At 31.2% G+C, this 17,967-nt stretch overlaps 1 protein-coding gene across 4 annotated transcripts in view; it reads left to right on the plus strand.

Moving 5' to 3' along the window:
• Shab (potassium voltage-gated channel shaker cognate b) overlaps nt 1–17,967 on the plus strand; it is a 103,967-nt gene that overhangs the window by 81,857 nt on the left and 4,143 nt on the right. For 2 of the 4 annotated variants that reach the window (XM_074119167.1, XM_074119170.1), the window contains 5 exons: nt 1,133–1,332; nt 3,002–3,088; nt 11,716–12,210; nt 15,839–16,001; nt 16,447–16,928. In XM_074119167.1, the coding sequence (XP_073975268.1) occupies nt 1,133–1,332; nt 3,002–3,088; nt 11,716–12,210; nt 15,839–16,001; nt 16,447–16,919 (1,418 nt within the window). In that variant the 3' untranslated portion in view covers nt 16,920–16,928. The remainder of the gene's footprint in view (nt 1–1,132; nt 1,333–3,001; nt 3,089–11,715; nt 12,211–15,838; nt 16,002–16,446; nt 16,929–17,967) is intronic. The other 2 variants (XM_074119177.1, XM_074119185.1) reach the window with 2 other exon arrangements.

Here is a 17,967-nt window from a genome sequence, read left to right on the forward strand (position 1 = left end):
CTTTTTATTGTTTTACATAAAACACTTAAAAAAAAAAAAATCAAGAAACATTCGTTGTCTAATTTACAGTATGTCCGCATTTGCTGCTTTTTATAGTGAAATAAAATTTCCTCGCAAATTCTGTAAAGCCCAAGAAAAAATAGTTTGTTTAAACATGGAAAGGAATTCTTAAATTTTATTTATGCTGCTTAATTTTGGGGATTTTTGAGAGGTTAGAAAAGTAGTTACACTATGCTGTTGAAGCCACCGCAGCTATCTTCAGTTTGTTTCGGCGTTTCTCATCCAGGCTTGCTTAGTTAGCTTTCCAGCCCGGCCTTTCATTCGGCAAATTAGCCTAATCCTTCAAGCCAGTTTTGCAATAAATTTATTTTTGTTTTTCAGCATAATTTCCAAAATGAAAAAAAAAACTTTTCCCAATTAAATTAAGAATCTTCGGCGAAGAATGAATGATTGAATGAAAAGTAACCCTTTTCCCCTTGTTTTTTGGCCTCTTGTACTTAGCAAATCAGCCACTTACATGTTGGGTGTTCCAACAAATATCTTTGCGTGTTCATATATCAAAAATAAAATCAATGATTATCTTCCTATAAATGTATACTTTGTTGTCTTCTTTACATCCCTTGTTTAAGTTATTTTAAGTTTTGGTTTTTGATTTCTCTGTTGTCTATAAACCCTATACATGACGAGCGTCTTTAGAATTTTGATTAATTAAAGCATTATCCTGTGTTTTATGAATTCAAAACGTTCTGTGTCAATGTTGCCATCATCAGATGCAAGTATAGTATTTGGCAGGTAAGGGAAAGTAACCTTAGAATCACTGATTTCTTTCAATTTTATTTTAAAGAATTAAATTCTTTGTATGTTTATTAATTAGAATAATCTTAATTTTAGAGATAAATCACTCCTTTTTATGCATAACAATTAATTTTTGATCCGTTTCTTGAGTTTTTGTTTGTTTTTCTTTTTTCAAGCAGTCATTATTTTCTTATTAATTAATCATTTTCTCATTATTATTTCTTTACTTTTATTTTTATTTGTCGATAGAAGGGCCAAAATAATAAGAAACAAAAGAACTCATCACATTAAACGTATAATTTTGTTTTGAAGGCTAGATTGGGCTGTCCCCTTATAGGTCACAACTTAGGTGCCGAAGCCACGCAGGGCGGTGAATGTGAACTAGTACCTGGACCGAAACTGAAAGCCCGCGTGCAGACGCCTAGCCAAGCAGTAATACCTAGCATTGCACCGCCACCAGAAACGGTGAACCAACCACAAACACTATTGGATCTAGAATCTCCACCACCACAACAAGTCAACATTCCATTGAGTCCAGTAAGTACATTTATTAATTTATTGCTTTGTTTTTTGTTTTTTTTTAGAAAAATAAAAACAAGAAAGAAGAAGAATTCAACAATTTATTTTATTTTACTTCAAATATTTAGAGCCAAAAAGCATAAAATACAAAATGAGAACCATAATTATTTATCTATTCTAAATATACAATTTAGTTAGTCAACCCTTGCAGGCTACTTTTAACAATATTACGCCCAAAATTTGTATTTATTTGTTATACATTTAGTTATTTATTTTATTTTTTTACATTTTTTATTTTGTAATGGAATTAAGTTTCATTATTATTATATTATTTATTTAATTATTTCCCTTTAAAAATTGTGGTCCTTAAAAAGAAACCGTTGCAATTTTTGTAAAAACCTTCCTAATTTTTTTTGTAATCCAATTTCTTTTTTACTCTGGCGATTGAAACCTAAATATTAGAACTAAATAATACTTAAATTCTTAATTATTTCTATTGTAAAGTAAAACTTATCTTTACTAGTAAACATTCTGAAAAATGTGCAATTTTTAATTAAATATTTGTTGGCCTCAATATGGTTTCACTACAATAAAAGAAACTTGTGAGGGAACCGCCTTTCAAATCAAGAATTTCAAACAAAAGCTGCAACCATGAATTTGAGTAAGCCGGTTAGAAGTTTGGAGATTTGCTTAAATCACCATTTTTTTTTTTTCTAGAAATATAGAAATCAATTCTCACTAATATTTAGATGGGACAAATACCATAAAATTCATCAAAAAAAAAACCTTTAGCAGTGGGTGCGGACAGTTTGTATTTTTTTTTAACAACATGTGCATTCATCGTAAAAAAATTATGAACATTTTTATGAGAGTCAAAGTAATACCCAAAATAATTGGCGGGTCAATGTGATGTCACCCCGCCAGATTGGACGTTTCTTTTTCTTAAAATTTTGTCCAATAGTGTCGTATAACAGAGAATGTTTTTACGTTCACATAATTTAAGTAAATATTTCGGAGTATGTATTTGTCTTGGTAATCCTAAAAATAATAATTTGGCTTGTTTTTCTCAATAATTAATCGTGAAGGTGACATTTACTTCTTAATTAATTAATTATATATTTTGTTTTTTACTTAAAAAAGTTTTTATCATACTGAAAATTAACATAAAAAGTATGAATATAAAACGTTTCCGCAAATATGTCTTTTTCCAAAAACAGTTTTCTAAAACTAGTACACAATGTCTCTCCATTTTCTGTTAAAATCTCTAATGTATGTTTAACCAAAATTTGGGCGGATTGTGGAAAGTAAAAGGGTAAATAATCAATTAAGTTCAAGAAAATCTTGACTCAATTTTTAAATTATCCGAGTTTGTTTGCCAGAAAAGACTACTTTTGCAGCTTCGAAATCTTCATTAATATGTATTATTAATAGTATGAAGTAAATAAATATTTAGATTTCGAAATTCAAAATTGAAGTAGGAAGATCCTACGATTGAGATAACAGATTTAATATTTAGGTAAAGTCGTGAAAAATTATTGTTTAAATTTCATACATTATATTTTGAATCCTTTCAGTTTACCTTCAATTTTGTTTTTAGTTTCCTTTTTTCTTTTTCTTTTTTTTAAAGAAAATCTTTTTTTTTTTTCACTATTCGTCTCCCCTCTGTCTTTGTGTTTCTCTCTGTCAGGGTCACGAGGGCAAAAATGACTCCGCCATCCTTGCGAAACTCGACGAAATACCGAGCGAGTTCGAATGTTGTTTTTGCAACACCAAGGTAGTATTTCCCGTATTTTTTTTCCTTTATTATTACAAAAAATAATTATTATTATTAGTGATATTATTCTAATTTCATTTACTTTGTGTTTATTGTTTTCTGTTTTTAATCTGCTTCATTGACTCAAAAGATTAGTTTTATTTTATTTAGTTTTATTTCATTTTTCATTTTAGTTATGTTTATTTGTTTATTTAATTTTTAATGCAGATAAATGCCAATAAAACAAATTATTAACAAACACCAATTTGTGAACTTTTCATCTTTTATTTTTATTTTTGTATTCACCTTTTACTTATTTACTTTCTTATTTCTGAATGTTTGTTATGACGGGTGATGATTTTATTCAAATTTTTTATTTTAGAATATTCATAGTTTCAATTTATATTTACAATTGCATGCAAAAGCAAAAATTTATCTCAATGGTCTTGGCTTCTTTTGTGATGTCAATTTTTTTAAGTTTTCTTAATCTTTTTTTTTTAAACTATAATGATTATATGTATGTATACACCTATTTATATTTTTTATGGATATAATTTTGCAGTTCTACTGCAGTTATGGAGGCTATAAAATCATGCGTTTTTTGTGTGTAAAAACGTCTGATTTTAATGAATATCTTAAAATTTCAGCTGTTTCAACGGAATTAACATAATTTACTAGATGAAAAAATACTTTTTTTGTATGTTTTTACTTTTTTTTTGTTCTGTATTTATTGGAAATTCAAAATCAGATATTAGTTGTTAATCGTCTACTTTAATATTTACAAAAAAAAAAATATCATTACAAAAAAAATTGAATAAAACCATTTAAAAGCAAAGCGGGACGCGTGTCGCCTCCACTTCTGGAAACATCTAGTCTCTCCCAGCAGAGAATTCACATGAGTTCCCATTTTAATAATCTATTCTCATCTTCATCCTTGTTATTTCTATGATCGGTATGTTCGCGTACCCAGAAGAATAAGGTTACTCTTCCGAGCGTGGTGGTTAATTTTATCAAACACCTTGGAACTCCAAGGTTGGAAACCATGAACATAGTTAAAATTTTTGAAAATATTCTCGCCCCATTATCATCTCCCAGACACATTTCCAGTTGTCATTATTATAAGCACCAGCTAGCAATTATTTAAAAAATCTCAAGTCCAGAAAACTGAGGCAACATTACGCCATTACTATGTTACTCGTACATTATTTCTTCCAGAGTTTTACAGCTCCAAGTGACTAACCCAGCCTCAAATTTCAATTTATTACAATCACATCTGTCTCTCTCTCTCTCTCTCTCTCTCTTGTTGGCAAGCAAAAGAAAAAAACTATAAATGTCGTACCCTTAAATCAGCTTCTTGTACTGCACTTTTCGATCTAGTATAAAGCCTATTAGATATTTTTTTAAAGATATTTTCATCGCAAAATTTGGCAAATCATTGGAAATTTTTTGTATCAAAAGCTGTTGCGGTTTTATTTATTTTAAATTGTTACAACAAAACCGTACCTTCTAATTGTACCCAAAACATTGCATCTGCTTCCAGAACCTTATGCGCAGAATTATTTTTCTTTCTTTATTTTGTTTACGATTTTATTTATTTTTAATAAAAACTACAAAGTTTCAGAATTCAAATTTTGCAAAAGAAGACTACTTAGATAATATGTTTCACAATAATTCAAAAAAAATATTTTTTTTTGTTTAAAATCTTTTCTACATCCAGTTTATTCAAGTCTCGACTCTTGTCCAAAATGCTTGGAAGGTTTCTTGTAGTTTAAAAATCCTGAAAAGGTTTTTTGAGAATTACCTGCAATTCAATTTACTATGATAGATTTCGAAACAATGAGAGATGATTCTTGTTCAGAGAGAAGATTATATTCCTTATCTAGAGGTCCATCTCAAGTAAATCAGCATTGGGTTCAGGATATTTTTCCCAAAAATTAAAGTGACTAATTGAAGTAAAAGTTAATAGAGATAGTAGGGTAACTCTACGCACAATAAAAGCACCCTGTTTTTTAGTCATTTAGGTCTCCTAAATATTTGGAGGTACGTACTTACCATTTTTGCAATTCCCAAATTAAAATTAATTTTTATTAGATTTTGTTTTTGTTGTTAGTAAAAATCGTATATTAATAAGTTGATCTTGCCTGATTGTAAACAAAAACAAATCCTTTAAATTAGCTCACCTGACTTACAAATTATCTTCCAATCCTCCCCAAAATTTAGATTCATATTAATTGTTCTCGTGACTGTCTGACAAAAGAGAAGCTCTTCAGAATATTTGTTTTTTTTGTTTGTTTGTTTTTTTAAACAATTAATTTTGTTTTAGAGAGTTTTTTCTTCGAATAATTCAGGAAATTGTACTACTTTTTCTTAATTAATTTATTACTTTTTTTATGCGTAAATATTTAGTTTAATAGATGAGGTGTTTGAATTTCCAAAGATAGCAATATCTCAAATTTTATGCCATATAAATAACAGGGTTCTTTTATTTTATTCAGAACAGTTTCGGGCTTTCCTCCAATGCAGAGTTTTTGGTTCATCAATTTCTTGTAAAAACATCAATTTCCACTTGTTTCTGGAATATTTGGAAAGTTAATAGGGTTTTTATATATTAGAGAAAAGAATGATAATGAATAATAAAACATTAAATGAAGAGTGATGGTTTTGCTTTTCGGCCATTATTAATAGATTATCCTAGAGAAATTATTGAGGTACGGTCAATAATTATTGAAAAACAAATTTCTTTTTTCACGTCACTGGCCTGTTGAACAGCACAGTTAACAACAGTTATGATGATGCACATCAACATTAAACTTCACAAATTTTATAATACCCTGAAGAAAGAAGGTAATATATTTACTGAAACGGTGTGAAAAAAAACAATTTGTTAACAATATTTATTGGTCGCAGCTCAATAATTTCCCTAGAGTACTTAGATAAGAATTAGAAGAGTTCTAAGGTCTGAGACTCTCAGGATTCTTGGTAGGACGAAATTTAAACTATGGAGGGTCGCTGTTATTAGGCGATGTTCTATTTAAGTAACAATTTCCATGGAATAGGAATCGCGCTGCAACCACGTAATAGGAAACGTGGTGAGGATGTCTTTCTTCTGACACAGTCACCCTAGCAGATATAGATACCCAAACATTCCTGTTACACACATACTTTGGGATATCTTGCTACCTTATAATAAATAAAACTCTCATCCTCTCCTTTAAGAGACGGGAATTTGGGTAGTTGGCTAGCACTTATGGAAGAACGTTTGGTGTTTAAGACTGTCCGTCGTCTCTTAAACTAGTTTGGATATCTTGTGGTTTTCTTCGTGTGGTGGTGGAAGTGAGTTTGCAATTGGAATTAGTTGTTATAATTGGAAAATTTGATTTGGTTATATAGATAAGAAGGAAAATGTATGTTCGTGCAACATCACCAGTAAACATAATGAAAACAAGGCTTCTGCCACGACAGTCATTTAAGCATACACTACTCCACTCTTGTCTACTTAATTAAACGTAGGATTGTTGAGAGATCAGAGTGGCTGATAGTGACCAAGTAGACACTGTATGTCAATGCAATATGCGACAGAAACTTTAGTAAAAGTAAATTTCCCTAACGAACTTAATGAACCAATTTTTTAAGATTGATGAAAGTCAGGCAACTTGGACAAAATGAAAATAAAAATAGAAAATTCACTTAAAATAAGATATTAGCTTTAAAATCATAATAATATTGTTTGCAAATAACTTTTAAAACAACATTTAATGAAATAATATTGAAAAACATAATGTTCCACAGTTTTTTCTCCTTACAAAACAAATGTTTTAAAAAGTTTATTTAATTTAAATTATTCGAGTATTGCAGATAGGAAAGAAAATGAATTTAAAAATAGATTATTTTCTTATGAATGCCGTAGATATTTTGTTCCTAGTCTATTAGTGATGAAATTATTTATTTTTAGAAATATTTTAAAAAGAAGCGCATGATTAATTTGATTGTTTAATTTTTGTTTTCTTTTTTAGGAAAAGTTTAAAGGAATTGAACAAAGAAAACGATTTTTTTTTTATTAAAACAAAAAAATAGGAGAAAGAAAAACTATTATATACATATATATTTAAAAAATATTTTATTTTTATTTGTTTATTTTTATTTATTTCGTTAAAAATCAAGATAAAAATTGCATGTATGAGTATAGTAGGCGCAGTAAGTGTTGTGCACTTTGCAGGTAGTTTCTACCACCAAAAGTGCACCAGTTAGCTGAAAACTAAAAAACTACCTCCTCAACAACAACTGTCCTGCCTTAAAAAGCATGCCCAACCCTATAAATTTAGGTGAGTAGCACAATTCTTTTTTAAGTTTATTTTAGTTAATTTATATTATTGTTTATTTTATATTTATTCCTTGATTTTTTGTTTTTTTTTCTTTCAATTCATATTTTATCTGTTTCTTAAAAGATTGTTTATTTGTTACATTATTTTACCTTATGTTTATTGTTTATTAAATGATTTCTTTTATTATTATTATTTTTTTTATGTTTTTTTTATCCATATTTGTTTCTTTTCTAAGTTTAATTTTCCATTTATTCTGGTTCATTGCGAATGAAAACTGAGTAAAATATTTTTTGCAATGGAATACAATAGGTGGGTGCTCAGTTTAGAGAGCCCCTATTCAGTGGCTAGAAACTTGTACTGTTCTTAAGATATGGAAAGTTAGTTTTACTCCCAACTCAAAGGCCCTGAGCAGATTGCCATTCGAACAAGTTCTTTCTATTCGAAAAAATATTCAGCAGAAGTAGTTTCCTATAGAACAATTCAGCAAATTCTCATCTTCCAAACTCGGTATTTCAGCAATGTTGACTTAATCCTCCTTAATGTAATTGATAGATCCGTGGTCCTATGTAGTAATATGAATAATGAAAGTGCTTTACACTTTATTTACACTTTCACAACGTTACAATAGATAAAAATATCTTTGCTGTAAATTTGTTGGTGCAGAGCCACTGGGTTTCCACTCATAGCTTCATTACTGATTCGTTTCTGGTTTATTGAACGGTGGACCTGCATCTTTTGCACATCGATTAATCTCGTTTATTTATTTGTAAAAATGCCTCTTAGAAAAATATACGGACGTATTTCTTGGCCTAAAAATTTAAAAATAAGGAATAGTTTTCAAAAATATAAAAATATGGAAACTAAAAAAAAAATAACTATTCAGCAAATTGCATCTAAATAGTAAAAACCTCAAATTTTGTCAATTTATTCAACCCAATGAATCAGAATATTTGTTAATATGTGCTCAAACCTAATTTATCTCTCGAAATTTGGTCAGCTGAGAATAATAATAAATAAATGAAATCAGTTTGAGGGAATTCAAAATATCATTCTTTTAGTTGTAATTAAATCTCTTCAAAATTCCAACTTCACAGCATTCTACACTAAACTTCGCATACCGTCTATTAACCTACGAAGATTACAGTTTCCTTTTTTTGTACCGAAGTACCGCCACTAATCTTCTAGGTCTTATTGCATGTTGAACGCCTTCATAATAATTTGGGGTATCATCTTTGGAATCTGGGTATGAAGTTGGGGAATAGGGATTGCCGCCGTTAAGTATCTCTATCTTTTGATTCATTCTCTTTCTTCTCATTCCTCTTCGGTCCATCCACACTTCCGTTTCCTATGTAATTTCTTGATCACTATCCCAGAATCAACGTAAGGAGGGCAACCTTTCGACACCCTTGAGCTTGACCAGAAAAACTTCACATTTAAACGGTAAGATCTTTTTTCTTCTATCTCATAGTTCTTTTGCCATCCAGGACTGAGATAGATTTATGAGTTTCATTCTGTTTTCCATTCTGCCTTAGAGTCTCTTTTGTTTCCTCAGTCCTTTGATAGAGTTGGATGAGAAGCGGTCGTCTTCTGAACCCTCAGTTCAGACTACCATCAAACAGCTCTCATCTTTCTGTCCTCCTCTCTTTGTTTCCAGCTGCCAAGATTGATTGAGTATTGGCCATGATTCGGCTCCATACTGGAGAAGATTAACACTTCCGTAATGCTGAAAGCAATCATACAATATTTACAAGTTTGTTCATTTCTTGATCCCTTATCACTTTATTGATGCTGGATATTTTATTGAGGTTTAGTTTACAATCTTCACGGGATTTAGAATTCAGATAGCGATGACGTCTCCTAGATACTGATACTACTCCAACTGTAACATTGCACTTTCTTCGCATTCGATGTGGTTCGCACACATGGTGGATAAACCTTTGCATTCATTACTCTACATTTATTTGTATATAGCATCATTCCCTTCTTCATTCCATTCAGTTGCTGAATACTAAACTTTCAAAGAATGAAATAATTTACAAATTTTTGTGGGACATAAATTTTTGATAAGATACTTTAAAGATTCTTTGTTACATATTCCAGTGAAACACAATCAAATTTAGGATTTTCGCATCAATTTCATTTTTCTGCATTAAATGAAAATGAAAAAAGAAATCAAATAAAAACTCAGCTGATCAATTAGAACATTTAATTAATAAATAATTAAGCATGGATTAGATATAGATATATTATAGATTAAATAAAAAATTAGAAAACAAAATAATAGAAATAGGAATTGTAGATTTTTATTTATTTTATTTCAGTTTTTCTTATTTATGTAAGTTTTTTGATTAATGTTTAATTCAGAAAACTATTTTCAAACTGCATGTTTAGATATAAGCATGTCTGTCTACAATGTAGGTGTGACATGACCTTTCTTATAAGTTATTTTTTTTTAATTTATATTTTTAGTTTTTAGTTTTTTTTTTTTATATGTTTACCACTTTTTTGTTAATCACACAAAGAAATAGTTTATGAGTTAATATAATTTAATTTAGTTTAACACCAGAAATAATTAATTTTAGCTTTAGGCAAGAAGTATTTATTTGAGATCAATATAAAATTTAGAAGAATTATAAAAATAGATAATTGCACGAAACTCATCTTTATAGATTACTAGAAGTATTATTGTTAGAAATGCATTAAGTAACAAATTTATTATTCTTATTATCATTTAATTTATGATTATTTCAAATTGAAATTCAGTCACTTACAGCCCTAAATATTTTGTTTTCGTATTAATCAAATTATATTTTATTTACAAACTTACGGAGATGGGACTCTTTCGTGTCAATGAAGTCTAAATTTTCTTAAACTAAAATGTGATTCTTGCGTACTACAATTCTCAAGTTTTAAGTTAAAATTTTCTTCAAATTAATTTCGAAAACTTGACTTAAAAGAGTAAATAGCGCCTTCTTTAACTTTTGATCAAATGAATTTTTCCAAAAAGCGTAATATGCAAAATTTCTTATTAATATTTTGCAAGTTAAATATAGAGAATTTATCATAATTTATTTAAATTAAAAAAAAAAACATGGCCCATCATGCTCCTTGCCCAGTCAACTTTTCAATGAACATTGTGGAACTTTTAAATTTATACCAAATTTTAGCAAAATAAATAGCACAAATGTCGAATAAATAATCGTGAATCAATTTTTTTTAGCAACATCCTAATTAAAATTTTCATTGAATTATGACATTAACGAACTAAAATCAAGTCAAGATTACAAAAGAGACCCTCAGAGCAGATAATAATTATGCTGCTGCTTCTACCAGCTTGAAATAAACATTACGATTTACAAACAAAATTTAACAGATGAATCATTAGTGACAAAAAAAAATTAAAAGAATAATTGTGGAAGTAGCACTGTGGTTTGGGTCTTCTAGGTATTCTGTTTTCTCATTTAGCCTTTACAACTTTTTTTAAGTACCGACTCATTTGATGTAAACTATTCCTAGTGCAATTTTAAGTTCATTTCCATTAATGAAATGTTAACCGTGTGCTGCTGTCATTCCCACTTTTTCTTTATGATTTTAAAAATTGAAGCTTTTGGTTTCTGAAGTTCATTAGTTTTAGTTTCCAATATATCTAAATTTGACAGTCTGGCTATTAAATCAAGCCCTAAAAGAATATGATTTATTCTCAATTTGAGTGAGATCATTGTAAAGAAATCAGAGACACATCCGTGAGAACAAGTATTTGAACCAATTTCTCTCAAATTTTGTCCTAATACTGTGATTCAGTTACATAAAAACAAATTTTTTTAAAAACATTTTATTCCTCTAAGGAACTCTTTAGCTTTCCTTTTGCCATCGTTTTCCTCTTCAGTATATTAGATTTGACAATAGAGTAATTTTGTTGTATCTAAAGTAATTTGTAAAATAAAATGATATAAGTTTTGGGGTTTTATGAAGCCGGAAGTTTGGAAAAAACCTATTCTTTGAGAGAGTTTTGAGTTTTACTGACTCGGTCTCTTGGTACCAAAATTTAATTATTCCAGATAATAATTTTTGAAGTTTACTATGAGCGATCTCACGGCTTTGATGCATAAAATCAAGGGTGAAAGTAGGTTAATTTAGAGACCATGGTGGAAGGAACCAAAAGTTTTTGTAGTCCCATCTCCATTCCATTAGTAGTATTTCTTTTTCGTGGACCAGCAAATAATTTCACCCGGCCCTCTCTACAATTACTAGAAGATATCTCGAGATTAACCGTAATTTTCTTGAATTAAAAAAAATACACAAAACTTCCTGGCCCCTTGCCGGTAGGACTACAAAGAGTTCACCGACGCTGAGAATCTGATGCTGTTTTCAACAACCGACTTCAGCAATCCAATCTGTCTGGAAATGAAGCTATTGCGAAGTGGAGTCGGCTTGGATAGTGGTGGGAGCCTGCCGTTGGTTGAGATTGGAGGCAGCCGTGGAGGCGGTGAGGGTGGAACCAGTGGAGCCGGCGGAGCTATGGAAATTGGTTCTGTTGACAGTACAGATACGTACGCTTCATGCAACACACAACCGTTCAACTCACAGGCCGATCTAACCGAAGAGGATTCAAATTTATATGTTAATCCATTGTTAATTGAACCGCCACCGGAACCCGCTAGAAATGTAAAGAAATCAGCATCAGGCGATACAGCGTTGCATTCACTTGCGGATGAAGAAGAGACTGCGTTGACTGCATTCCCTGGTGGACCAGAACGTGGCAGCCGGGGATCATTGAATGAAACACCTTTGCCAAAGCACAGGAAAACGCGTTTTCAACAGGTAAACATAACTGGAATTAAGGAAGTCACTTTGAAAGTGTTGCATATAAAAAGTGTCCAATATAACCAAAATACACCTTTCTTCTACAAAAAAAGTTTCATATCATTTCTTTAAAGTCTTCTGGTCTTAAATTAAAAAGAAGCTTATGTCAATTGTGGGTCAATTGTGCTGGGGCATTCTCTTCAAAATGGCCAATTAGAAAACAATGGCGTGAGCAAATTCTGCATAAAGTTTGATAGCATTCCTTTATCTCAAATAATGATTTTACCTCTTCTTTCCAAAATTGAGATTACCTGCGAGGCTTCTGCCTCTTGCATTGCTAGGTGGCGTTGAACGTTTTTATCACAGCTTGGCCCTTGAATACTCTTAAATTAGACACGCCTTTGATTCTCCCTGATTCTCACTAATTCGTCACTTAGTTAGGATACGGGTCAAATCCGCCAAATCGGGCTATTGATTTTTCACTAATTTAGATGTAGAGCAATAAGTTACGGATGACAGAGTTAGCAGTAACGTAGAATTCAGTATGTGACAATATTTATGATGCTAGGCGAAGAACTATACTTATCTTATTAGTTTGCAACTTTTAGTAAACTAAGTTCACGGACTCATGCATGTGCATTCTATTAGTGTCAACAAGTTGAAAGTCCCCAATTTTCGGACACTTTTTCTCACGTATGATTTCAATGATGTAGTAGAATTCCTTCCTGTAGTTGTACAGTTTTGTTATATGGTCTCCAAGTTAATCTGATTTTCCATCATTTAATAATCATTCGAAGAAAATTATACAACATTAACCAAAGCAAATATGAAATGTTTACACGGTTTGGGACAAAGAAGGCTCGCAAATTTTAAATATTTTTACTCCAAAAATATTGGTTTTTGTTGGTCGTAGATTTCATTAGGCAAGGTAGTCGTAGCTTTGTGCGTGGTGAGCTCTATCCTAACGTCGTAGCACAGAGGACGGAAGTCCTGGCTAACTTTATAACCAGAAAGCTGTCACTTCGACGGACCTGGGCAGATTTCAGGGTACAAGAAAGTCTCACAGTTTATCCCAAGCCTTTACAATTATGTGGGTACCTCAAGAGAAAACTGATAGAAACACTGAATTGATAGAGTTGTGTTTTGCAGAGTTCAGTGTTAGAGCTACTACTGGCTGCGGAAGAACTACCATTGCCTTGGCCAATGAAATTATCATTTCCCAAAATTGGCTTAGGATATCTGGAATAAAGCACTTCAAGTAGTTATTTATAAGCCGAGAGGCAGCTCTCTTCTGCAAATGTAGATAGTAATCCCCTATGAAAAAGAGCGTACAATCGCTTCACTGTATGTCGCACTACTGAAATTCAAAGAATCAAATGATCAGCTGAAATATGAATTCAAATTGCTCAGGGATGGTTTGGGAGTAGTTTAAGCTTAATTAAACGGATTACCAGCGATGATCGTTGTAACATAGACAAATTGAACATAGAAACGGTTTATACCAATTATAAAGAAATCCTTTTGGTTCCAATTATTGTACATTTCTTGCACGTTTAGTTGATATGTTAGCGTTGTCTCATATCTCATGGTCTCAGTTCTAAAAAACCGTACAAGGGCGTCCTTATTTACCACATCATTGTCACATCATTAGAGTATTTATTTCAAAATAGTCCCAACCGAAAGTATTTTGATATACCGGAAGTTAATATGTAGTATGAAATTTTATGCTGCGATCATTATTACAGTGGTAATACCTTAAAGTATAAGGCTCAGCAATTTCATTAAGTTTTAAACCTAAGGAGGAAAGGTGTACAATTTAGATTATTTTAAAAAAAATTTAATACAATTTTATTTATTTATTTATTGTAACAAAATTTTATGAAAATGAATAATAATTTGAAAATACATCCTTATCCAAATAAACATATTCCACGCCATTCTTCAAATAATAAAAACATTATAATGTCCTCCATCAGATTCGAAGTTTATTTTATTTTTATTATTTTTTTTATATTATTTTATTTTTGCGGCACGTACTTATAATTTTTGCTTTTGGCAAATCGATAAAAATATTTTGAAAGTTTTTATTTTTATATTTTGAATTGGAGTGAAATAATTATTCTATTTTAGGTGAGTTATATAGTAGTAATAAAAGCTGTTCGGAACTAATGATTAGCTAATAACTTTAGTTATTTGTTTTGTATAATTATGAATTTAGAGAAAAATATAAAGGAGGCATTAATAATAATAATAATAATAATAAATAAATAAATAAATAAATAAAAAGAAAAAAAAAACTGGTGCACTTGTTTTGTGGTTAGAACAAATTTTTGGATTTTTAAATTATTTAAAAAATTACCTTAGGTGGTTTTTATAGTGCTTTGAATTTTGCTTTAGGAATGTTTTTAAAATTAAATAGTGTGCCCTATCTTCATTTGAAAGAATGGAAAAATATTGTAGCAATAATACTTGTACTTTTTTGGAAGGTGGTTAAGCATGTGCCAAAAAAATTAAAACTATTGTTAGCTATTTTTTTTAAAAATAAACAAAACATACTGCTGTAAATTTTGTGGATGAAAAAATGAATCGTTTAGTTTTTTATTGAATTTTTATCTATCGTGAAATAGTCATGGGCAATCCAAATAAGAGAGTATCACATGGAAGTCTGGTGTGGAGTCTTTGGATAAGTATTTTTATATGTACGTATGGTAATGTAGATTTAGTTCATCCGGATTATAGGGTGTAACAAAAGTATGTAAAATTTCTAGCGCGTATTGATTGATATGTTGGTGATCTTTCTTCTATAATCTGAATTCATTTGGGAACCAATAATTCGACACCCATCCGGGACTAATTTGTGCCATTTCTGGAATCGAAAACCTTCAAACTGCAATGTTTCCTTCTTTGGTATCTATAAAACATATTGCCACATAAATACGGTAGTTATATAAAAAGCGTTTAGTTCTAGACTATTAAATATGGATGAAAAAGTTCAAAAATCAAATCTTCGATTACTGAGAATGTTAGCTGTTAGTATTTAGTGTTGATGGTGAAGTACTTTCGATGAAAACTAAAGGAATATTTTTCTAACAATATGTGACCTCGGTCACTTCATGATCGGTATTCGTAAGAATATGCAAAATATGGGTTTCATCAACTGGGTAACTGCATTTCTGCTGAAAAAAAAGACTTCAAGCAGCAAAAGAGGGTAGTAAGCTTCATGGTCATGTGAGTGAAGTGCAAGGTATTTCTGCGCGAGCGAACTTTGTTCGGCAAGTGCACTTCTTGCATCTTACTTAAACCAAAAAACACTTTTGTTACATCCTTACATTTTGGATATTTTCTCTATTGATTTTTCCCCACAGGAATACGCAGTGGGTGTTTTGGTCATAAGTTTGGTCATTCCTTTTATAAAAAAAATAAATTTAGCGATTTTAATATGTAATTAAACTAAACTTTATTATTAAATTAATTTTATTGAAATTTTATTATGAGTATTTAAAATTTCAAAAATATTAATAATAATGCTTAAGTATTTCTTGTACACACTGCAAATGATACCAGTTATAAGTTTAAATTTAATTTTTTACATTTTACCATTGAGTTTATAATAAACAATGTTTTCGCTAAACGAATTGTTTTTCAGTCAGCAAAATTTGGCGAAAGCGTAGGCAGAGAATCCGAGGAAAGTTTAGAGACTATAAAGAAGAGACGGCCATCTTTTATGCCCAGTCGACCTTTGGCTACTGCGACTAGGTTGATCAATCAGCATCTGTTTGGTCTGCAATCACTTGGCAAATCTTCTAAAGGTTAGCTAATTTATTCTATTAATTTAGCCAAGTGACTTGGACCCTTCTCAATGTACTAAAGGCTTCTGGACAGTGTTCTCACGTTATAGACAAACCTGTCTATTACCAGTTAGTTTTATTATTAAACATTCCTTGATCAGAGGTTTATAATTCAATAAAATTAGAGTATAAGAATACTTTTATCCAACTTTCGCTTACATTCTTTCCGATTCAAGCTATTTTGCTTCCAAAACTCTATCGGATTAGTGCTTTAGACAGATCTCACTGGAGATCTCATATTGGAGTACAATTTTTGTCATATTCCAAATGCCATTATCGAAAGTGATATTTTCAATTAAATGTCAGGGATAGAGGATGGCTCAGCAATTTCATTGAACCACTTCATCAATTAAATTCTTAATCTCCATGAACTTAATTAATTTGTTAATTCTCTTATTTTATTCAGGACGCAACGGCGAAAGTAGATCATCACTGTCGGTTGATTCAATAGATTCACGCATTTCCGCCACCCCAGAAACACATCGGCGATCAAAATCAATACTTAAGAAACATGAAGGATCGACAGCTTGCGGACTGAATCATCGTCCATCTCGTTCAGCTGGCCAAGATGATCCAGAAACGGAGAAACTCATATCTGATAATATATCTGGAGCCAGTGGTTCAGATTATTCACCGGGAAAGAGTCCTCCTATGGGCAGTGCTTCAACAGCAATATCCAGCGGAGGCGCCAGGTCCAGAACTGGGACTGTGTTAAAATTTGCTCTGGAAAGTGGTACTACGGGAGTAGGATCGCCGCCAGATATGTCCCCTCCTCCCCCATTATATATATGCCCTCCGCCGCCGCCTATGGACCAGTCGCCAACTGAAGAGACCAAACTGTTAGCGAGGAGACACGCACATCTTAACACATCTTCTTAGCAATCAATGGTTAGTAAAGATATTGTAGGTGATATATTATTACGTACAAAATCAAATTTTTCATTGGTAATTCCGTAGCCTTTTAACGGCTCTCGTTGCACTCGGACTTCCAGTCTATAGGCTTATCAAAATAAATTAAAAAAATGTTACAGATAGTTGTAGAATTCTGAGGTTAATGGGCAAAGAATCTGTATCTTTTACCCAATGAGTTACACAAGGTACGCAATACAGTTGAAACCTTTTAGAAGCACGGCGATATGGGCTGTCTTTTATCGAAAAATAGTTTAGGTAGGCTCAGCCTTCACTATTAATGAAAACTAAATAGATTAGCGAATGTCAGAGAATAATTTATTTCATTGGTAAGCAAGCGCAAGAGATTGTATTGACCATTTCGGTTTCAAACTGTACTGTTTACTTTGCGTGACTAAGTGTTCGATCATATATTACTGATTGCAGCTTGTTTTCTCTATAAATATAGACTCATCGATTAACAACTTCCTTTTTCGCTCTTAATAAGGTTTTCAATGATTGACAGCCTACAAACGTAAGTTCTTCTCTCACTGGCGTGAGTTTTATAGTTGATTTCAGCCATTTCACCTCATATTACTTTCATAGTATGAATCAAGTTTTCACCATTTTATAGAGGGTCAAACTTTTAATAGTTTCAAATTGCTTTTATGCTGTGCATGTATATCTTGAAAATTATATTTGATTCTACGAGGGTCGTTTGAAAAGTCCGTGCAAAAATAAAAACTACTTAATTTTTTGGGGTAAACCTTTTTTATTTTTCAACATAGTCTCCTTTTAGGCTTATACACTTCGTCCAACGCTGCTCTAGTTTGTTGATCCCTTCCGAATAATAGGATTTGTCCAAGTCTGAAAAATAGCCATTCGTTTCTGCAATCACCTCCTCGTTTGAATAAAATCTTTTTCCCGCCAGCCATTTCTTCATATTGGGGAACAAATAGTAGTCCGAGGGAGCCAAGTCTGGAGAATAGGGGGGATGTGAAACGAGTTGGAACCCTATTTCCATTAATTTTGCGACAAC

Source organism: Rhodnius prolixus, unplaced genomic scaffold (assembly GCF_049639745.1).
Source record: "Rhodnius prolixus isolate KJV_2025 unplaced genomic scaffold, Rpr scaffold_1, whole genome shotgun sequence".
Taxonomy (NCBI): domain Eukaryota; kingdom Metazoa; phylum Arthropoda; class Insecta; order Hemiptera; family Reduviidae; genus Rhodnius; species Rhodnius prolixus.